Source organism: Neltuma alba, unplaced genomic scaffold, assembly GCF_004799145.2.
Source record: "Neltuma alba isolate B1F8T4 unplaced genomic scaffold, ASM479914v2 tig00006708_pilon, whole genome shotgun sequence".
NCBI classification, from domain to species: domain Eukaryota; kingdom Viridiplantae; phylum Streptophyta; class Magnoliopsida; order Fabales; family Fabaceae; genus Neltuma; species Neltuma alba.
The window spans coordinates 16,186-39,265 of record NW_021634552.1 but is presented as its reverse complement, the minus strand read 5'-3'; the positions used below and the strand labels follow the sequence as shown (position 1 = coordinate 39,265).

General features: G+C 35.4%; 2 protein-coding genes and 1 pseudogene across 2 annotated transcripts; 1 reads left to right on the top strand and 2 right to left on the bottom strand.

The window, feature by feature from the left end:
• Positions 1-4,163: 4,163 nt before the first annotated feature.
• Positions 4,164-11,203, bottom strand: LOC114750950 (transcription initiation factor TFIID subunit 12). The gene is made up of 8 exons (XM_028939594.1): positions 10,535-11,203; positions 10,155-10,307; positions 9,249-9,737; positions 7,834-7,908; positions 7,157-7,235; positions 7,007-7,071; positions 6,853-6,888; positions 4,164-4,807 (listed from the first exon to the last, which is right to left on the bottom strand). Exons 1-8 carry the CDS (start codon positions 11,090-11,092, stop codon positions 4,673-4,675), a joined length of 1,590 nt encoding a protein of 529 aa, XP_028795427.1. The 5' UTR covers positions 11,093-11,203; the 3' UTR covers positions 4,164-4,672.
• A 6,269-nt stretch (positions 11,204-17,472) lies between these two features.
• On the top strand, positions 17,473-18,624 carry LOC114750953 (zinc finger A20 and AN1 domain-containing stress-associated protein 4-like; annotated as a pseudogene).
• A 992-nt stretch (positions 18,625-19,616) lies between these two features.
• On the bottom strand, positions 19,617-22,743 carry LOC114750957 (purple acid phosphatase 22-like). Its single transcript, XM_028939599.1, has 5 exons — positions 22,609-22,743; positions 22,211-22,502; positions 20,121-20,689; positions 19,925-20,013; positions 19,617-19,839 (listed from the first exon to the last, which is right to left on the bottom strand). The coding sequence occupies exons 2-5, from the start codon at positions 22,470-22,472 to the stop codon at positions 19,626-19,628; spliced, it is 1,134 nt and encodes a 377-aa protein (XP_028795432.1). The 5' UTR covers positions 22,473-22,502; positions 22,609-22,743; the 3' UTR covers positions 19,617-19,625.
• Positions 22,744-23,080: the final 337 nt, after the last annotated feature.

Genomic DNA, 23,080 nt, shown 5'->3' with positions numbered 1-23,080 from the left:
GGGTTTGGATGATTGAAATTATATTTCTATGGATATATCTATAGTTCTCGAGAATTTATAACTGTCCCACTTGACACCTCACGAGCACATGTTAGTATGTATGATGAGTTGGAAAGTTGGTTACTGAGGCATTTGTCTCACCCCGTGGTTTAACATTTTCAGGCGATAGTTCAGGTGGTGGCCCATCAGGGAAGGCTCCGGAAGCATAGTGTGCTGATTAGCTTGTATAGCCTCCCTGCTTTTGTTCTATGTGCTGACTTGTTATATATTGCCACATAGGGCTCATCTACTATCATGATATAAAATAATACTTTTAATTACTACTATCTGGTATGATAGGGCCGTGAGGAGGTCCGAGACATTTTAGACTCTGCATGTAATGCTCTTTTGAGTGTGTTGACTTTTGACTAATGAGCTCTATAGTTTATATTAAACTGATTTATCAATTCGTATGGTTGGAAATATAAGTTTGGTTTGGGCTAATGGTTGAATGATATTTCTGGACTCTGGAAGTCCAAGGCCCAGGGTAACGATCGATGTTACTCTTATTATAAGTTTATTTCTTTTAACCATGATAGCGATTTTAAAATTTTAAGGTTTATTCTTTTCTATCATGGTTAATCATTCAAATAAATTGTTGGATTTAATCTAAAATGGTTTTGAAAGAGCGGTTGTCACACTTATAAAAAAAACAAACAGAATATCTTACACCAGTTGATCTAGGTAGGCCTAAATTTTGATCGGGCTTTATTCGATCTGGAATGAATAAGTTCAAACCCGCAGAAACACATATAATAAAATTTGGCATTCTCCTAGGCTCTAGTGGTTTTTTAAAGGTTTTTTTCCCTCGAGAGAATTACAATAAAAAAAATAATTACTAAAAAATCTCAATAATAATCCGAATAACTTGTAATGACAAGTCTTACAGTAAAAAATAACAACTTTTAGAATTTATTTTGTTATTTTTTTTATAGGATTTGATTGTAATTTTTCTTTAAAAGACTGTCTCAATTTCTGAACCAGGACACAGTATTTTCCCATAAAAATGTTGCTTCCAACATAAAACTCACTGACAAAGGCTTGGAACGTGTTGAAGCTTTATACCTTGTTTTCTATTTTTTGGTGGACCCTGTTTTGTCCTTATTGTTTTTGTTGGTTCTTTTATAAACTGTTTTGTACGTTTTTCTCTGTACTTTGTAACACTTTCTTTTGCGAATCAATAAAATGATCTCTTTTTTATTAAAAAATATAAAACTTGAAAATATACAAATTTTTGTACAATATTTTCAACAATTAAATAAATGGCATAACATCACAAGATCAAGTGACCACAAATAAGTCAAGTGACGTGATTAATTTAAAAATAATGCCTGCGTTAATTTTTTTTTAAAATTTTTTATAAAAAATGTTTAATATGAGCAGATGATGCGAACAGATGAATTAACCAATAGAAAACAAGTGGAAGTTTGAAAGCAAGACATCAAAATACGCAATTCAAGAGTTTTCCGAAATGCAAATTAGCTGTAAATTAAGTCAACAAAGAAAAGGATAGCAAAGATTTATCACCAAACCGTGACGCTAAAGGGACAAGGAACCTACAAATAATAGGTTGTGCTCTGGTACATTTCTTTTTTCTTTTTTTTAAAATAAAAAAGTACTATTTAGACCTATTCAAGATGGAGGACTTTTTTTTTTTTGGTAGAATATTCAAGATGGAGGACTTTTGGTTGAGAAGCAATAAAGCAATTATCATCCATGGAGTAAGTTCATTGAAATCACCTCTTTCCAATCGAACTCCACCCCTTCCTCCAACATTTGATTTCTTTTCAATATATGTAAATGAATCTTGTTAATTTTAATGACTAAATAAAAAGAACTGATAGTAGAAGTTGACAGTTGAGGACAGAGAATAAGTTTTCATAATGCAAATCAATTATAAATTACATCAACCATGCATATATATGACACGCATGATAGAATGAGACCTGAAAACGAATGAAGAACAAACAAAACCTCATTTGATGACTGACTCCAGACAGGTTCTAATTGAGAAACAAATGGGAAATGCCTACGTGGCGCAAGACCTGCTCGTGAAAGTTGCATGCCTAGGCTCCATTTGGATTGGTGATAAAAAAAAACAGCTTATTTCTAATCTGACTTTTAAAAAAAATAAAATTGAGTAAAAGTTAAATTGGATAAGATGAATTGTGTTTGGCTTGGAGTTTAAAAAAATTACTCCTCCGGTCCTTATTATAAGACCCAATTTGACTTTTTATTTGGTCCTAATTATAAGACTCAATTCATTTTCTCTTTTATATTTATGCATTTTTTTCCAAGATAATCCTTCTAATAATGATAGTTTTAGCTAATATACTTAATTAGCAAGGATATTTTAGGAATAACAACACTTATTTATTATAAATAACCAACTTAACTTACTTCCTTAATCTCCTCAAATAAGTCAATTGGGTCTTATAATTAGGACCGGAGGAGTAGTTTGTAAAAGTAAGATTGGTAAAAAAATTGTTTAGATTATGATTGAGTAAAAATAAGTTTGTTTGAATAAAAAAAATGGGACTCACATTTTGTCTTTCTCTCTCTACTTTTCCAATTCTATAAGCTGCAATTTTTAACTTTTGGCTTAGTATGTGATTTTGGCATAAGCTCTTGATTTTTTAACCTCTTCCAAACTCACTTAAACATATTAAAAGCCAAAAGCTACTTAAAAGCCACTTAAACGTGGCTCCAAACATGCACCTAGTCTCATGTTATCGCCACAGAATGAGAGCAGAAAGGAAGGAAGCAAAGATCAAAGGGGCAAGCGACAGCAAATTATTGATTTCAATTGGGGTCTGCAAAATATTCCGAAATCTGTCATCAATTTTAACACATCACATTGGTAATGCACACCGGCAAGACATGACAATGCCGCCCGTGGCTTTACATGAAGCCCCATTGGCTTGATGCATTGCGCCTCCTTTAAAATACAACCACCTATTGATTTTCCCCAACCTAATGAAAAAATATTCCTGCGATAAAAATATTAAAAAAAACGTATTATTCAAAAAAAATAAAAATAATTCAAGTATATATATATATAACGTAACTACTTATTTCTTAATATTAAAAATTTATGTGCACTATAGAAACCTAAAACGTCGCACGAATGAGGTTAGGATTCTCCTAACTCGATATATCTTCATCATTAAGATATCCAATACTATCGCAAGCGTAGAAGTTTCTGAGTTCCGTATAATTCAAGCTAATAAATGATAGAATTTTTTAATTCAAGAAAAAATATAACAAAGATATTCAAAATTGAATATATCACGGGGCCTAAATTGGAGTTAATACCGTAGGAAGGAGGTTCTGTGTACCACAAGAAGTATGACTGACAAAACACATCGACTTTTTAAAATCTGGAAAACCCAGAAAAACCAATAATAAACAAACAGACATGCATTAAGCAAATTTTATCACTTACACTAACAAGACCCAATAATTACCCCGACTCGTTTTTTCCCCACGAGGCTGGGACAACGGGTGCCAGAGGAAATGGCAGCTCCACAGGTCAACATGACCACCGAGGTTGATGTCATATGAGTTGTTGACCCCGGGCACGGACTATATCAACTAGAGCCAGGCAGACAGCAATCATGCAATTTCACAAGGCCATCTCATTGTGTTTGGCCCATTACACTAATTGCAAAGATGCCTTCCAAGTATGGGGAGGTCGTGATTTTCTTTCCACAGGACTCGTTTGAGCGTTTTTCTAAACAACGATGATGATGATCATGATAATAATAAGATCATCTCATTTGTTCTACCACCCCGTGCATCCAAACTCTTCTTATGCCCCCCTTACTCTAAAACTTATCCTGCAAGATCTCCTAAAAACATCTAATAGCACAATATTTTGCAAATCAAAGTTGCAAGTTGGAAACAAACTAACCCAGCGTGAAGGTTACACAAGATTGGGAACAATATATTAAAAGATGCTTAAAAATTACTACCTCCAATCTTTAACATAAGAGTTAGTTTGACATTAAATTTAGTTCTAAATACAAAATCCCAATCTAGTTTGTTTCTCATATCTATCCATTTTTTCTAAAATAATCTTTATAATAATTACACATGTTAAAAATTTTATTAAATAGTAGTTCTGACTAATACACATGATAAACAAAGACACTCTACGAAAGATAAAACCTATTTTTTACAAATAACTAACAAACTAACTAATACACATTTTGCACTCTCATGACCCTCCAAGCAACTTATGTTGGAGAAGTTTTGAGATTAGAGGGAAAGTCCCAGCATTTCCAACTAACTTGACCAGAGCGTCTGATAGTGGAAGAATCATGTAAACATGACAGTAATAATTGACTTTTCACTATAAGTGTATTACACTTGTATAATTTTAATCACCTGGTATCAAAGACATGTAGCAGTCATTGCATTATACAGCATTAAATGTAGCAATCATTGCATTCCACAGCATTTATACTCCACAGCATGGCGCAATTTCAAAGCTAAACTTCACAATAGTGGACTCCTGAATCTGCACGGAACTTCATATAGCCAGAAGGGTATAGATGCCATTTATGCATGGCACACAGAGGTACCTCTCTGATAGAATCTTATGGCACAAAGCACCGATACCTCAGGCACCTCATGAATTCTTAGAAGCAGACGAGCTAAAGACATTTCCAGGTGTCTTTCCTTGAGTCCCCTTAACACCACCAGTTGCCTGGCCAGCAGAGCCCTTATGGTGTGCGGCCTCTGTTGCTACCATCGACTTCTTTATCTGCCAGAAAATAACCAACATAACAACACAATCATATCATTAAGATTTTTAATATTACCAAGAAAATCATTGTACTTTTTAATGGGAAAATTCATTTCTAGGTTCCTATAGTTGACCTCGATTTACAAACAGGTCCAAAGGTTGTAAAAGCCCATCCTTGTATTTTTCAATGGTTACATAGTCCTCAAAACCTCAAACTTTTGCATCCTAACCCCACTGATGTTGGCATATCTATATGGTATAAACAGATTTGATGATCTGGAGGGTTAACTGTATGCAGGGCAGCCTAGTCACGTGAGTTGACCGCACAAGAAAAAGTTGCTAGGTGAGTTGGAGAGGGGGGAAACCACATTTCTTCCATAATACATCATGTATCCTTCGCTGGTTAATTGATTTGGGTTCAAGCCTGTATTTGATTGTGTCATTGTTTTAGGAGCAATGCAAAACTGAAGTCGAATTTTGTTTCAAATCTCGGTTCAAGCCATTACTGATTGTGTATTTGGCTTAGGGGTAACGTAAAACTGAAATGGAATTTCAATACAGATCTGGATCCAAGTGTCCTCCTTCCTTCTATATCTCTTCATATACTCTGGAAGTTGGCCTCATTTGATTCTGAACCCTCAACTTCATAATTGCTAGAACACTTGGTTTTGGTTTAGCATTACACATTGCTCTTCTCTCACCCACTTCTTGCCACATAATCTTGACGATGGCTCGTTAGTTACATGAACTGCTTAAGGAAGATCAAGAACCCTTTTTTTCTTCCTGGTGAAACTGAACCATTCCTCTTAAAAGTATATTCCTAAGCAGAGCCGGCTGAAGAGAAGGCCCTCCCCTAACATCACCTTTGCAACCATCATAACTCAATCTTCCCCACTAGTTTCAATTAAAACGCTTGCGTTTTCTCATTTCATGACACCCATAATCTCTGAAACTTGCCATTCTTGGAGTTCGCATATCTGGAGCTTTTATAAATCCCTCAATGCCATTTTCCTACACATCCCCTGTCAATCAGCTGCACTTCTTACCAAAACCACTCTCTAAATTCAGAAACAGTGGATAAAGCTCCCAAGAAGACCAAGGAGTTCACTTTATTTAGTTCATTATTCAAGAGACTAACACTGCCAAACTGAAAAAGGAAATACAAGGGGATGGGGTTCTGTATTACAGAGTAGCACCTCAACAAATATGGCTATAATGTCGCTATTGATTGGCATCGATACCCAGTCATTTTCTAAGGTTTTCTTCCCAGACTTATTTCTCTGCATTTTCTCTTCATCTTTGCCGTGTGTTTACTCGTTCAAAAAGGCTGTGGACGCAATGTGGCTTTTTCTCTTTTGCCACTAAACCGATCAATTATTATTATGTAGCGAACTTAAATAATGATGCTTCACATGTACACTTAACCCTCCACATCATCAAATACATTTGCAGTTGCAGCATCAAAACACATCGATATCACAGGAATTGGGGTACAAACATTCAAACTCCAAGGGCTAGCTCTGTAGCCATTGAAAAATATAACTAGGGGGTTTACAAACTTTAGGATTATAAGGACCAGCTAGAAAATTGAAAAAAAAAAGAAAAAGGATATGTTAATTTCCATTTTTTAATCTTAGTCAAAGGCTTTATTCAATTTCAACGTAATCCCTTTATTAAGGGTTGGCTTGGTGGACAAAGATTGCCTGGTTTACAAGTAATGATGATGTACCCAGACCATAGCGGTTACTAGCCACACATGAAACCCAACAAGCATCAAGCACCAATGATTACAAGGGCAAGGAAAGGTCCCAGCTATAATCTTCATAATGCAAGGAGTAATTCGAAATATGGACCCAAAAAAAAATGCAGGCAAACTTCAAAATAATAATAAAGAAAGAAATATTAAATCAAAAACACGAAGTGAAGAGCTAATTTAAAAGCTAGTCACTAAACACATAACACACGACATGCAATTCTTTGTGCGTGCATTTTGCAAAACACACAACACGCTACTAGATATTGTTTGCCTTTCCAAATAAGAAGGAAGAGAAACTTAAACTTACAGCTGCAAGACGCTCCTTGTGAATATCACTAGCAAGCTTCAAAGCCACAAAATGAGAGAGTCAAGATTATGAAGTTAATAACATGTAAAAAGACCAAAATAAACCAATGAAAACTTACATTACTAAACTTTACGTAGCCAACAATATCACTTACCTGTCTTCTATAGCTTTTAATCTCATCGCCACCAAATCCAGGAAGTGACATATTCCAATTTTTCTCTATAAAGATGCCCATGTACAATTAGCTACTGGATATGTGATCAAATGGGAATCAGACTGCAGAGAATTTCTCTAACCAACCAACCTAAATTTAGAAGTATGTCTTTTGCTTCCAACATAGTTGATTTCCGATGCTTGGCAAGTGAGCAACCAGATTTAGTGATCTGCTCAAGGTAAAGAAAACGATAATTAATAATGATAACATAATATAGATGTCTATAAGCTTTATGAATATTGGGGCATTTTCAAAAAAAATGAGGGGATGGGTTGTTGAGTTTGGTCGCCACTTCAACATATACATTAAGGCAGCAAAAGAATGAAATATATGCTTTATCCATATCCACCAACATGGGAACTCAAAGGAGCCTCAGTATCAATAGGGAAAATGCGCGCGCGCACACACACACTCACACAAAATAACAATGCTTATTTTAAAGTTGATGCAAACTGCTCTTGATTCAGTTGCATTAAGAAGAAAGGGTACTTCGTCATGTACCCCTATTACTGTACAAGAGTTTTATTGAAGAAAACCTACCAGCTGAAATTATCATCATGTAAAGGGAAAAAGCCACCCCTAAGGCCTAAACAAGAGAGAAAGCACCCAAATAGAAAACTACATAAAGCATATTTCACACAATACGTGGGAGGAACAGAACGATTATTTCAATCTCTTATATTGGCATGGTAGTAGAGAGGGGGATTTAAAAAGTTTCGGCTAAATACAAAAATTTAAACCAACACCAACTAAATCCAAAAGCTTACAGATTCTAAAAAATTTTCTGCTATATCCACAAGAATGTCTGCGACTTCAGGATCCAGCTTCTCTGATGGATCAACCTGCCAATAAAGTAGTTAATTCATCAAACGAATATATCAATCAGAAAGCGTTTTGAGAAGCAAATCCCGTCAGATTATATATTGAACTTCAAAATCCATGAACATAAGTACATTTGATAATCATAAGGGATCCCAAGATCATAAAAAAATAGTGACTATTTCAGAATGTTAAAGTGAATGCAGAGCCACGTTTTGTCCAAGACTGATTCTTTCATGGATCCTTAACCAAGCAAAGCTAGAAAAAGGAATTTTTAACAGCTTAACGATTCTAGTGTAACTAAATACTTGTGCTTCCATAAAATAAGATACGTTTCACAGAGAGGGGGGCGGGGGGACATGCACGTCAGTACGAATATATGTTGGACTGAATTCAAGAGTTATATTTTATAGATGATTTGTACTCAGATAATCAACAATGAATTGTACCTAGAAGAGATCAATGAAATAAGATTCAGTTCTCAAGAGTTTTCTGGATTGTTGGCATATAGAGAAAAAGCTCGATAATTAAATTTAAAGATCTGAAATTTACAGGGTAGAGTAAAACTTTGTCAAAAATAGAGTTCAAAAGGAGTTGGCTTATAACATACTACTACTCCGAATAAATTAAGTAAAATATATTAAATTATATACATATGTGCTGATTAATTAATTAATTAATGTGATTGCAATTAGGGCGAGTAAATGAGGGATAGCTACGACTAGTACACTGTATATTTGTGAATTGTGACTTTTCTCTATTATGTTAAAGAATGGGTGAAAGTTTTACACTTTCCCAGGTATGAAGTTGAACAATTCTAGTGATTCCAGCCCAAATTCCAGCTACCCCTGATACATATAGGCAATCTGAAAAACCATCCTTGACAATCTAATCAACTCATGAACAACACAGTTCCAATAACAACATTGGATGTGGGAATTCAGGTAACCACAGACTGATAAATTTATTAACTCCTCTACATCCTGGTATCCTGTATTAGAAAAATTGTGCATATCTAAGCATTCAACACGCTCTTAACTAGTAAGAATCAATAGGATACACCTTTAAGTAATTCAAGAGATAGTTAACCTGGACAAACCCAGAGATAATAATATGATTCGCACAGAGGTTAGAATATTTACTACCGATCCGTTCAAACTCAATGAGAACAGCCAGAAGTCTGTAACCATGAAATAAAGTGGCTTTATGTACTCCAATTAAATAATGCTGTTTGATGAGGACACTTTAACACATTTCTCACGAAATTTTAAATGTACGGACAACATCTTAGTCTAAAAGAGATTTCGTTTTGAATTTCAGCAATGTAATTTATGAAGCAACTTAAGAGATCAGTGTGACTTACCTGACTGACTAGCTCATGAATAGTTCTTTTGCTCAGAATTCTATTACATGATTCATCAGCATCTACATTAGATGTTCGATTCTGAATCCCTGCTTGAACTGCACTGGGTTGTGATGGCGCAAGAGTAGTAGGCTTTTGATTGCCAGGTCCTTGTACTTTTGTATTCTGCTGCTGGTGAGACATATGAAGCGCCCTTGAAGATGGAACTTGCTGCCCCAAATGATCCTGCAACTGGTTTGATGCCAAAGGTTGGTGTTGCTGTTGCTGTGATGCTGTTGGTGTTGAGTGTTGCTGGGCCGGTATGTGTGCCCTTTGCTGCAGGGATGGTGGGTGTTGCCTATAAGAAGCAGATGGTAGAGGAGGCTTCCCTGGTGTTCCAGAAGACAGCCAAGGCTGATTAAGTGACTGCATGCCTTGTGATGCACTTACAGATGGTGAAGCAGGTGATCCCACCGATGAGGCTCTCATGAGTCCAGGACCTTGGAAACTCTACAGAAAATATAGGAGTAGGTGAATCAACAGCACGTTTTTCCTTCAAATGTCTAAAAAGCCAATGATAACACCTCGACAAATCTATACCTAATTACAAATTAACTAGAAAATGCATAGACCCAAGTTGCAATGCCAACAACAGCATAATTTAATTGCACTCAAAGATAGCAAGTCTTCCACCATTTTGATAGGTTCACAAAAACACTAGGTCACACGTGAACAGTTAAATAAGACTTGGCAATCTGTTTAGTGTCTTTTACCCAAATTTATGCCTGATTAATGTTTACCTTGAGGTATGCGCGTCAAATTATCAATAAACGGAATAATACAGCTCAACATCAGTTCTCTTCACCAAAAATTTCATCTTCACAGCCAGTGCAGACATGGAGAAACAAAGTAAACCCATATACTAACTTGTGAACCAGTGGACTGATTACTTTGGGCAGATGGTGCTCTAAGAGATGATTGGATGGGTCGGTGTTGATGTGTAGGCATTCCACCTGGTCGCATTTGAGAACTTGAACCGAGAGATCCTAGCATGCCCATTCCTTGCGTGGGCGCTCTGACCTAAACAGCGACATCGAATCAAAGCTTAAAAAGCTACAAATGTTCCCAGCTCTTAAGAAATGGCCACCAGCGGGTCAAAAGAAGACAAGTGTATTAGTATATTCAAAGATAGTTTATTTATATTTTTAATTCTTAGATACTTAAACAATAAGTAATAAAAGATATCGCATCTCTTCGTTCGCAGCCAACGAAGAAGATTGTATAATTCCCGGATACACACGACCTACCGGAGCAGCGGTAGAATTAGGGGTCGAGTCAGTGATGTTGACTCCAGTTCGTCCCAACCCTCCAAAATGCTGCCCGAAAGAGGATGAAAACGGAGGAGACGGATTCTGGTGGTGGGCGGGAACACCGATCGCCATGCCGCCCCTTGGTGCAGAAGGCCCGGAAATCGACGGTGAACCAGCAGACGAATAAGAAGACCCAGAACCAACCGGAGCAGAAGATGCAGGAGGAAGTGAAGAGAGAGTCGAAGAGAAGTGCGGATAATGCTGCTGCTGTGGTTGCTGCGGTAAGTTTCTGTTGAATGCGGTGGGAGGGCGAGATTGTGGGGGTGCCGATGTAGACGGAAGAGGGGAAGGAGAAGGCGCTTTGGAGGTTGTGTTAGGGGGTTGGTTCGGGACAGGATTAGGGTTTGGGGAAGAATGCAGCGGAGCAGAGAGTGAAGGGGCTGATGAGGAATTGGGAGGGAGCGAAGTCGCGGGAGGCTGCGATGGGTGAGACTGTGAGGGCTCAGAAGGCTGGGAAGAAGCGGAGGCACCGGTGGCGGGAGCTTGCGGCTCCATGGGGCTTCTGAGATGAAGATTGCGCGCTGCTCCTTTCAAGTCCCACGTACGGTTGAATACTTCAATGGAGGATTTGCGCCGACCACGAACCAGGGCCGTTAACGTTGGGAATGTTTATTTTATGCTGGCCTGTAATTCCCAAAAAAACACCCGGGTTCTGAAAATAATAGGTAAAAAAATAACGTATATATATTAAAAATGAATTAGATTAATTTTTAAATAAATTTTTTAATAATCGATATTAAAATTAGTCTGGTTAATGAAAACTCTTTTTAATACTCTAGGTGCAATCAATAACAATAATTTAGATTAGAAATTATAAATTTAAGAGACAAATATATTAAGATGTACTCTTGGTCTTATTTATAAGATAGTTCTGAAATGGTTCATATAAGACAAAAAAAACCCTTAAATTATATTAATTTTTTATTAAAATAAAACAACTTTTTAATTTGAGAATAAATCCTAAAAAAATGACTATTGAATTTTAAAATTTCATATTAGTATTAATTACTGTATTTGTAAAAAAAATGACTATACCAAAAAGCAAATAACAATACATTTTTGTAGTAATTCCTGATTTGTCGTTTTAAAATTCAATAATCATTTTTTTCAGATTTTTTTTTAATTTATTCCTATTAAATATGTACTCTTCTAGTCCTATTTATAGGACAAAGAGAAAAAAAAATTTTTACTCCTATTTACAGGGGGCTGGGAGAAATTTTGTGTATATATATACAATTTTACCCCTTATTTATTATTGTGTTGACTTTGTATAGATAAAGTATAATATATATTAGGGATAATTAATCCGTAAGTCCTTATAGTTTCAACGAATTTTGAATTAGGTCCTTATAGTTTTTTTTCTTTTTATCAGATCCTTATACTTTCACTTGTTTTTAATTAGGTCCTTGTATTTATTTTTCTTTTTATCAAATCCTTATAAGTTCATTTTATTTTTAATTAAGTCCCTGAATTTTTTATTCTTTATTTTATGAATTCTAATAGTATTATTATATAAACATAAAATAGTATATATTATTTAATATTAGTTTATAAACAATAATATTCTAAAGATATTGAATTATTATAATGATTTTAAATTTTTCAGCAAAAAAATTAATTGTTCTAAAAAGATTTCCTGAATTAATTAATTCTATTATTTTTTATTACATAATTATTAATTTAATTTACTTATTAATATTTTATATTTCATTATTAATCTATTTAATTAAGCTTATATTTAATTAATAAATAAAAATTAAAACTACATGGACCTGATTAAAAATTTAATGAAATTATAAGGACTTAATTAAAAGAAAAATAAATACAAGGACCTAATTAAAAAAAGGTAAAAGTATAAGGATCTAATAAAAAGAAAAAAAACTATAGGGACCTGATTCAAAATTGGTTGAAACTATAAGGACTTACGGATTAATTAACCCTATATATTAAATAAGGATAAAGTTGAAAAGTTATCAAATTTTAAATGAAAGTTAACGAAGTTTAAAGTTTTTCCTGATCTGTATGAAACATGCAGGAAGTGCTTTATAAATAGAACAAGAGGAGTACACCTTTAAAAAAAATAATTGTCTGCGTTATATTAAATAAAAGACGATATAGTACATTCATGATAAAAATTTAATAAAATGACTTACAAATAAGATCCCAAAAAAAGTTCTCTCTGTCCTATAAATAAGATTAGAGGAGTAACATTTGGTATGAGAATAAATTTTTAATTAATTTTGTATTTATAATCAGTCAATGATTCATGGATTAATAAGTTAAAATTTGTTAAAAACAATCAATAGATTAGAAATAAACTTTTACTTTCATACATGCCACTGTAATAAATGAACAAATAGATGTAGGAAAATTAACAAGAGATAGATAATTAAGAGCAAAATGCATTAAATATTATGACAAATTTAAATCAAAGTTTATAAAATAAATCATATTCCTTTTCAAATCTAAAGTTTATAAATAGAATTGGAAGGAGTATTGATCTTCACTGTTTGTGTGGCACCAGCAGGTCATCAAGTCATTCATTTATTTATCTTGGTCTGTTTTGGCCTTTGTATTGAACTATATAGTTAATTAATCAACTGATTAATTAATAACTAATAATTAACAAATAACAAACAGGCAATCATTAATTTCATCCACGAAAATGCATATAGGAAAAATTAGAGAGAAAAATCCGTAGAGAGTGATAGTTACTGAGTAGAACCATCAAAATTATAATCATTTACGAAGACCAGATATAAAATTAAACATACTAAATTGCTCCTCACCAAGCCTCCTACGTTCCCTCCCCCAATCTCTCCCACATCTTGTTTTAAAAATAACATGAGATTTATTTTCCATCAAAATTAAAACCATCAATCTTCCACCAGAGGATTTTTTTTAACTTTTATTTTCCATTAAGATTCACAAAATTATATCATCAATATATCACTTAATTATCAACATACATGTGTTTATCTGTTTATACCATTAGGTTATTTTTTTTATTTATATGATTTAGTATAAAATAAACTCCACTAACCAAAACAAAAAATTAAACACATTTTATATCTTATCAAAACAAGTTATGCATATTCAAATGAAGAAATTAAAATAAAATGTTGCATAGATTATGTCAAAAATTGAAACACCATAATATATTAATAAAAAATTGAATTATGTCTATAAAATGACAAATTATGAACAACTTCATGCAAATCTCATGAGATTATGCGAAATGAGTCATATTATTTATAAGTTTAGAATTATGTCTATGTATTTTAAGACTCACTCCTAAAGGTCATTTAACAAAACCAAACCATCTTTCTTTTCTTATTTTTGGAAACGAAAAGCCACCCAATTCCCACACACACAAAAAGTGGTATGTTTAAATAAAAATAAATTTATCCTAAAATAAGAATAAATTATAAAAATTCCTTCTTTTAGTGAAATTATAAAAATTTCTTTGAATTGTTTAAAATTTTATTTTATTTAATTATATACATAACCCTGCTTTAATATATACGCACACATCTATATATTAAATTATAAGAGATTTAAAGATTTCTTAAAATTATATAATTTTTATTTCAATTAAAGTTTGTATCGATTTTAAAAATAAGATTGTAATTTTGGCAAAATTGAACAATGTTTACGTCATTGTTCCAATAGATATTTATTCCATTTATTTTAGAAAAATTTAAAAATTTGTACTACTTTTAAAATAGAATGTGGGAGAAAATATAAAAAATTTGGTTAAAAGTAATTTGGCATTTTAAAATTTATATTTTAGTATTTAATCCTTATAAATAATTTCAATTTTTACGGCCCTCCCTCATAAATAACATTCACCTTATGTTTTTCATTCTAATTTTTCCTTATATATATTCCATTCGTTCCTATTTACCGGTACCGTTGACCTGAAGTGCTTGGTAGATGGGATGAGAATACACAGGAGGTAAGTTCAGGCCCAATTGGGGCGGACCTATTTTGGCTGACAGCCTGACAGTAAGTAACATTTATTTATTTATTTAGGGTTAATTAATCCGTAAGTCCTTATAGTTTCAACCAATTTTGAATCAGGTCCCTATAGTTTTTTTTCTTTTTATTAGATCCTTATACTTTTACCTTTTTTTAATTAGGTCCTTGTATTTATTTTTCTTTTAATTAAGTCCTTATAATTTCATTAAATTTTTAATCAGGTCCATGTAGTTTTAATTTTATTTATTAATTAAATATAAGCTTAATTAAATAGATTAATAATGAAATATAAATATTAATAAGTAAATTAAATTAATAATTATGTAATAAAAAATAATAGAATTAATTAATTCAGGAAATTTTTTTAGAACAATTAATTTTTTGCTGAAAAATTTAAAATCATTATAATAATTCAATATCTTTAGAATATTATTGTTTATAAACTAATATTAAATAATATATACTATTTTATGTTTATATAATAATACTATTAGAATTCATAAAATAAAGAATAAAAAATTCAGGGACTTAATTAAAAATAAAATGAACTTATAAGGATTTGATAAAAAGAAAAATAAATACAAGGACCTAATTAAAAACAAGTGAAAGTATAAGGATCTGATAAAAAGAAAAAAAACTATAAGGACCTAATTCAAAATTCGTTGAAACTATAAGGACTTGCGGATTAATTATCCCATTTATTTATTAGCAATTTTTTTATGAAAATGTACAGAGGTAAACAATAAGGTTAAGTATTTTATTCAGCATATTAAGTCTTAACTAAAATGGCCTAGAATTGTAAAACTGATTTTAGAAGAAAAATGTATATTTTAGACATAAAAGGAGGAATAATTTAATCTTAATATACTACTTTTAGTCTTTAATATGAAATTTAGTTAACTAATTTGATTAAATTAAAAAAATAAACTCATTATAACAAATACAACATGACTTCCTTAAAACACTCTAATATTGAATCGTATACTAGTATCAACTCATAAACTAGTTAAATTGGTTTGAGAATAAATTATAAATATAAAAAATAAAATAAATGACGGTTTTATATCCAGAACATAGAAGATGAAATATGAAAAGTGATGATGCCCTGAATTTTTTTTTTTTGGTTTGTTTTTTGATGAAAAGCCCTGAATATTGCTGGCAGGCTAGTTTGGGACCTCCATCACCAGATTAAAATTTTCCAGAGCAAGCTTGACGTGAGGACGATGAGGAAAGAAGCTCCCCTTTCAAGCTGCGTCGGCTGCAATAACGCATCAAAACAGATGGAATCGTGCACCAGGCAAGTTGGGAAGTTCTGGGAGTGATTAGGATTCTGAGGAGGATAACTGTGACACATAATTTAAAGATATTTGAATAAAAAATAAATCATAATTTTAAAAATAATTTTATAATATACTCCTCCAGTCCTTAATGTAAGACCCATTTAACTGATTTGATTAGATTAAGAAAGTTAGGTAAATTAGTTAATTATAAGAAAAGTGACACATTTTTCCTAAAACACCATAATCATCTTTCTTAATACCCTCTCTTCTTCTACTTGATTATAGTTGAGGGAGTATTCATAGAGGTAATTTTGAGAAAATTAATAAATATGAGAAATGATTTCACTTTGCAAAAAAATATATTTTAATCACAATTGAAAACTCGCAGCTCAGACTTTAGCCCATTATCTTCCGTTCCCCTCTGATGTCAAACCCCCCCCCCCCAAAAAAATCCCTGACCGTTAATTTGAACGAGCTTCAGTGCGTGCCCAGAGAAGCAGCTTTTTTTTTGCCTTTTCATAACAATATCTTTCATTTTCAATTATTTTACCGCCTCATGCCTCAACCAACTTGCGCCAACATTCTCGACATTTTGGGTCACCTCTGGCTACTCAGAAGAAGAGGAGGAGGATGAAGGACAATGCCGTCCTGTCATGTTTAGCAACAAGTTTGATCTTTTAATCGGCCTAACTTTCTTTTCGGATATTTTGGTTTTCTTTTTCGTTTTTCTCGTTTTCGTTCGCTAATTAATTTCATCGTGCAGCAAATTATTGAAAAATATCTTGCCGGCAAAAAAATTATTGAAAATATCTTCCAATCATTTCTTCTTCTTCTTCCTTTTTTTTTTCCCCCACACTTCTTCTAATCATTTCAGATGCTTACCAAACATATTTGAGTATTCTATTCCATCATTTTTTTTTGGCCTGAGAGTATTGCATTCCATCTTACTAGTACTTATTTTTTCTCGTGGTCATCGAAGGTTGTATCTTTCACCGGGCGTAACTTCCACGTTCATCCCCCATAGGATCATTCTTTATATTATACGAAAATGTGAACGGCGCACGAATTTCCCGTGTCATTTATTTCATGGGATAACACATATTTTTTCTTTAAATAAGAGTTAAATGCGCGCTTCGCAATCACGGCCAGCCTGTCCTCCCTATCGCTTCTACCAATTTTCAAGCGTTTATTGATCCACAATTTTCATCCCCATCAGTTATTATTATTATGCCTTTAACAGTGACCTGAAAATGATCCTTGTTCATTTCCCCAATTTCGCGTTTCTTCCTCTTTCTCTCTCATCTCACTTCTGACCCTTCCATAATCTTCCTTGTTAAGATTCATTATCTTCTCTTTTCTTCGTGTTTCCTGTCTCCTCCTGCTCCTGCTCCTCCTCCTCCTGCATCCCGCCCCTCCACCTTACTCCCTTCTGGGCAATCTTACTACTTCTTCGTAGCGATCAGGTACTGTTTTCTTTTCCTTCTTCTCCAATCTTGTTTCCTCTTTCTTCTTGTCTAATTCAGCAGCTTTTGCCTATTATAGACTCTTGTTTGTTTGATTTCTGCTAAAACGTTGATATACTGGGAAACGGAAACAGTTTTCAGTCTGTTTTCTTTTTCTTTTTTTGCACAGCAATTGGTTCCAACCTTTCTACCGCTTATGGAAAGTTTGCCTTTCCAATTTTTCCTTCATTTTTAACGAATCCGGACAGATTTTTCAGTTTTGACCCTCACGTTTCATTCTCTTCTATAAATTTCGGCAGGTCAAAGCTTCGCGGATTCTGAGTCGCAGAATTTCAGGCAAAATTCATCTTTTGTTTGTTCCTGGCCACAAGAAAATAAATCCACAACCTCATCTCCTGACGCGCGCGGGAAACAACATGGCGGAAGAGCAGCGATGCCAAACATCCGAAGGCCACCGGCTCTGCGCCAACAACTGCGGCTTCTTCGGAAGTCCGGCCACCATGAACCTCTGCTCCAAATGCTACAGAGATTTCTGTCTCAAGGAGCAACAGCAGGCCTCTACGAAATCAACCATCGAAACCGCTCTCTCCTCCTCATCTGTCCCTGCGCCTTCGCCGGCCGCGGAGGCCCTCCCTCCTCCGCAGGCGTTGAAAGCGCCGGATGTTGTGGCGGACGCGTCGATCCGGCGCCGGCGGCCGCCGTACCAGATGGGCCGGTGACGCAACCAAACCGATGCGCCACGTGTCGTAAAAGGGTCGGGTTTACCGGGTTCAAGTGCAAGTGCGGGATTACGTTTTGTGGTGTCCACAGGTATCCGGAGAAACACGGGTGTGGCTTCGATTTCAAGGCGGTGGGCCGAGAAGAAATAAGTCGAGCGAATCCGGTGGTCATAGCGGAGAAGCTCCAGAAGATTTGATCTGGGCCGTTTGTTGCCCTGTTGGACCACGGTGACCAAAAAGAGATTCGATGAAGTTGATCGAGGCCGTCCATCGTTTCAATCTGAGATGCATCGTGCGACGTTGATCACATGTACCAAAAATTTAAGATGAGATTGACTTTTCTGTTATGGTATTGACTATTGAATGGAAGATTGAATAAGTCGTGTAATTCGGCTTTCGCTCTGTGTAAAAAAATTAAAACAGAATCATCTTTTTTTTTTGAAGGTGTCCAGGAAGGTGGACGGCGTCCACCCACTTTAATGGAATCTTATTTGTGGTTGAATTGGGAGGCATGTGGGGCTTAATCATTTGGCGGAAGCGTATCTGTGGATTTTACATTATAAATAAACGTGAAGTGAAAGCCATCGTCTTGTCGGCTTGATACCGGGCTCTTTTATATTCCGCCATGATTGATTTTTTTTTTGGGCTAATCATTTGTTTTTCAAATGTTCTAAAATGAGAAGAGGGCGTCAGTCGAAGGACTAGTAACATTTTATAAATTTAAGAAGTTGAATTAAAAATTCGTTTGGAACTAGAGGTTCAAAATTACAGATAGACAGATCATTTATGTGCTTGAGCGAAAAATGATCGGTGGAGGATCAGGAAAAAAAAAACTGTCATATAAGTGAATACAAGTCCATTTAGGGAGAAATATAGTAAGCTGCAATGGAAGAGCCGCCGATAGCAAGCTGAAAGCTGATGCAGCCCAGCCTGACAATGGGAAGAAAGGATGTGAATTTAAATTAATTAAATTAAATACGGAAAATTACTGCTATTATTGAGAATGAGATGGATGTGATCTCTTTTTAAATGCACGTTGGCATTGCACCTGACCATGCGTCAAAACTCAAATGGAAGATGTGACGATTTTGGGTTCCAATCAAGAGGTGATTTGGATTTATCTCCAATCAAAGCAGCATCGAATGGGGAACAGCTCCAAGCCCAACTCCAGCCCCATTTCCATGCGAAACAAAAGCAGGCCTTTGTATTTTAGGCCCATAAAACTGGGCTACGGAGTTCGGATAATTCTGGAGGCTACCCCAAGCAACCACGCAACTCGAAAGTCTCTCATAAGATGCAACTACGACTTATTTTTAGTTTCTCCAATTTCCCCTCAGCTTATTAAGATCCTCTAGCCAGCTCGGATCTCCCTCATCATGAAATCCAGTCAGCAACTAATAATAATATAATACTGAGTATCATTCAAATGCTAACAATTTTTTGTGGTGTTAGAACCGTCACTCAAAATGTCAATGTTCACTGATAACTCACATCCGAGAGAAAATTTATATGACATCATTTATTACGAACAAAATTCAAAGCAAACATGTAGTATACTTTAGTACCCAGCCACATATCCAACGTATCAAAGCTCATCACGGGCAGCGGATGACGTGTCGTGCCAGCATGATTTGGTGCTGCTCAAGCTAGTTATCCAGACCTGGTCAGCCTCCACCGCATCAGCGTCATTGTTTCGGTGCCATGCCCAGTGAGCATGCGTTTCATTCACCATTCTCAACCTTCCATGACCAAAACTCGACTCTCGGAACACTGACAAGGGGCTCCCACGATTTTTAAACCTAAAACACATACCCAAAATTATGCTCAAAATACCAACCAACGATAATCTAAACCAAAAGTCAGCGCATGGTGGAGACAGCTCACTTTAAAGCAAGTCCCTCGCGGTTCCCTCCGTCCCCAATTGTCACGTACATCGGACCGCACGAATCAGCCTTGTTGTCATAAATTCGAGTCTGCAATTGACCCGAATAAAAAACAGAAATATTAATCAAGCCTGTGATTCAACGAATCTGGCCAAATGAAACGTATAAGCACCGAAAGAAAATAAGAAGTGGCATACAAAGCGTTCGTAGGCATGAACGTGACCAGCAAAAACCAAGTCGACACGTGCGTTATAAAGCAGCTCTTCCATGGCCTTTCTCATGCTTTCACCTTCACCCTGATGAGCCTCGTTGGTATTATACCAGGGAGCATGCAGGAGCACGACAACCCAAGGGGTGCGGAGCCTATCAATGCGTGCCAGATCAGTTCGGAGCCACTTGTACTGATCAGAGCCAGCATCGAAGTCCGTGTAAGAACCCAACATGATGACGTGGGTGCCGGCAACCTCAAAAGAATAATACAGATTGGAGGAAGAGTCGCTTTCGCGGTGGGGCATGAGCCAGCGGGCGTTGTAGGCCTCAAAGCGGTGAGGGAGGATGATGGGAATGGACTCGATCTCGTGGTTGCCGTTGGTGACCATCCAGGGCCTTCCGCTGGCGCTCGTCTCAACCAAACGACCGAACGAGTCCCACAGGAATTGCAGGGTATCAGCGTACGACAGGTCTCCCGGTAACAAAAACACGTCGTACTCTTTGCTTTCAACATGTCGTAAGGTGGACCTTGTCCATTTTGTTTGTCCCAAGTCCCCTGCGCATTATTTCCTCTCATCATTTACCCACTTACACTGTTTCACACTTACTATGCGCTTCAAACAAGTCGACAAAAACAAATTTATGTTTATTGGTATGTGTAAGATATAATCACAAGTTTATGCGTCAGAATTTAACACAGACTTGGTTTTCCTGGGGAAAACCTACATGCATGACAACCAAGAGAAACCAACAGCATAGGAGCAGTTCTAATTTATGGGCCGTGTTTGTTTGTTAGTTTGCTGAAAGGAAGAACGCACAGCATCGTGTTAGGTACAGGCCCTCAATTTCGAACCAAAGCGCAAACGCAGCTTTCTGGACTTACATAAATCTTAGCCCGCTTCCTTAAAAACTCATGCGTAACATCTAAACAGTGCTTAAAACTTCTAGATTAGCCTGCCCCAGGCACCGCGTCCTCACTCCCTCACCCGCTTATGATTTATTTTGTCGATTCAGTAAACCAATAATTAACCACTTCACCTCAAGACACGATACCAGACATTTTATTATCTCCCCATCATCACATGCCAACCCAATATTATAGTGGTTTAAATTATTAATATATTTATTGCAACTCATTATTTTAAGTTTAGTCTTGTCGGACAAGGATTTTCAATTACCTCCCACATATTATAATCTGTCATATATTTATGTATTAAACACGAACGTGTTATAATTTCTATAGAGAGTTATTCATTGTAACAAGTGCAGTAGCAGTATTATTGTAAAATTTGAGTTGAAGGGATGATACGATAACGAATAACAAGTAAAAAATGGAGAACGAGACATTTTAAAATAAAATTATACTGCCTTATATCCTTTATATAAGAACTAAATAACTAATTTACGAATATTAATAATATTAGTTAAATTAGTTATCAGTAGTAAATAAATATTATTTTATTTAAAATATCTTTGTTAATCACATATATTAGAATGAAAACTTTTTAACATGTGCAATCACCATGTGGACTACTTTTAAGAAAATTCAAATAAATAAATATAAAAAATAAAGTAAAATGAAAGTTGTACATTTAAAATTAAATTGAATTTTCAACTATTTTTATTTAGGTGCAAAGCTAGTATTTTTACAAGGACACAACAATGGGAATCGAATTAGAAGCTAGCTCGCATGCATGGCAGGGAAGCTGTTTTTTTATTTTTTTTGTGGGGTTGGAGAACTGAGTCTGTGTAAATTCCATTGGTCATCCAGTTGCCAATCCTCAAATGATTGGCCAACAAAAAGTGTTGACTTTTTGGAAGTTATGAATCAAAACCGCGATACTAAGGCCAAGAACATGGATTCTTTTATTCCCAAGTCTCAGAAAAAGATTCCTGACGCGCGTGGCGTTTCGCGTAAAACCATAACAAATACTGGACGCCATTAATATTATATTCATGTGTCATTTCATTGTTTAGCCGGAGCCCTAATCTATATCTCCCAACGATAAATTTGTAAACGATGAAACTAAAACAAACATAAAGGCCAAAAGAGGAGGCCGAAGGAACAGCAACTTACCGACCACGACGAATTCAATCGGCAACTCTGCTGGTGGCGTCTTGAAGGAAAATTCGGGTCCGGATCCTCCGCATCTGTAGAAGTAAGTGGTGCTCGGACGGAGAGGCCCAATTTTGACGTGGTGTATGGCGCCGGACCTGTACAACAAGAACTGGTAATGGGTCTGCTCTCCGGCGGCCTTTGCACTGTATTTTCCGGCCTCTGTTCCATATTCCACCACAGATTGCACGTGCTCGTCTTCTGTAATCCACGATACCCTCATATGGCCCTTGCCAGCCAGCGATATATGCACCTGCATAGATATAAGTTTAAATAAGGATGTTGAACCATATATAATGTATGACTGAACAAGCAATAATGATTTGCTAATTCAAATACTTGAAGATCAAAAGATTCACCTGCTGAGGGTCGGAGTCGGAACGCTCATTAGGAGTTAAGATTGGAGGGGCTGAAGGCTGACGAGAAAAATTATTGCCTTGTGATTGCAGGGGCTGAGGGAACAACAGGAAGCATAGGATTAGAAGGATTACAAGGAGGATTAGTGATCCAAGTAATCTCATTTTGTTTTCTTTTGGCTTCAGCTTATAGAACTGCCTTATATAATAAGGTTTCTGATGGTGTGCTAATGAGCTTGATAATACGTGTATATGTATAAAGGAAGCAAGGGAAGGCTGGGAGGGAATCTATTTAAAAGATAATCTGTTATATTAATTAATTGAAATTTAGGACTGGGTCAAGTAATGGAGTGTGTTGTGGCGTCAAGTAATATACCTAAGTTCGTCTCAAAGATGTTGGATATCATAATATTTGTTGACTTTGGACATCAATATTCAAGCGGGAACTTTCTCCCGCCAATGGCGTTTTGGTTTG

Bases quoted from the DNA above. Each gene is read 5' to 3' on its own strand.
- LOC114750950 (XM_028939594.1), bottom strand. From the start codon at position 11,092: ATGGAGCCGCAAGCTCCCGCCACCGGTGCCTCCGCTTCTTCCCAGCCT. The intron at 10,308-10,534 runs GTAGGTCGTGTG...GTCGCTGTTTAG, and splicing joins CTAATTCTACCGCTGCTCCG to GTCAGAGCGCCCACGCAAGG. The intron at 4,808-6,852 runs GTAAGTTTAAGT...ATTTTCTGGCAG, and splicing joins ACAAGGAGCGTCTTGCAGCT to ATAAAGAAGTCGATGGTAGC.
- LOC114750957 (XM_028939599.1), bottom strand. From the start codon at position 22,472: ATGAGGGTATCGTGGATTACAGAAGACGAGCACGTGCAATCTGTGGTG. The intron at 20,014-20,120 runs GTATGCCACTTC...GGTCAATTGCAG, and splicing joins TTCATGCCTACGAACGCTTT to ACTCGAATTTATGACAACAA. The intron at 19,840-19,924 runs GTGAGCTGTCTC...TATGTGTTTTAG, and splicing joins CGCGAGGGACTTGCTTTAAA to GTTTAAAAATCGTGGGAGCC.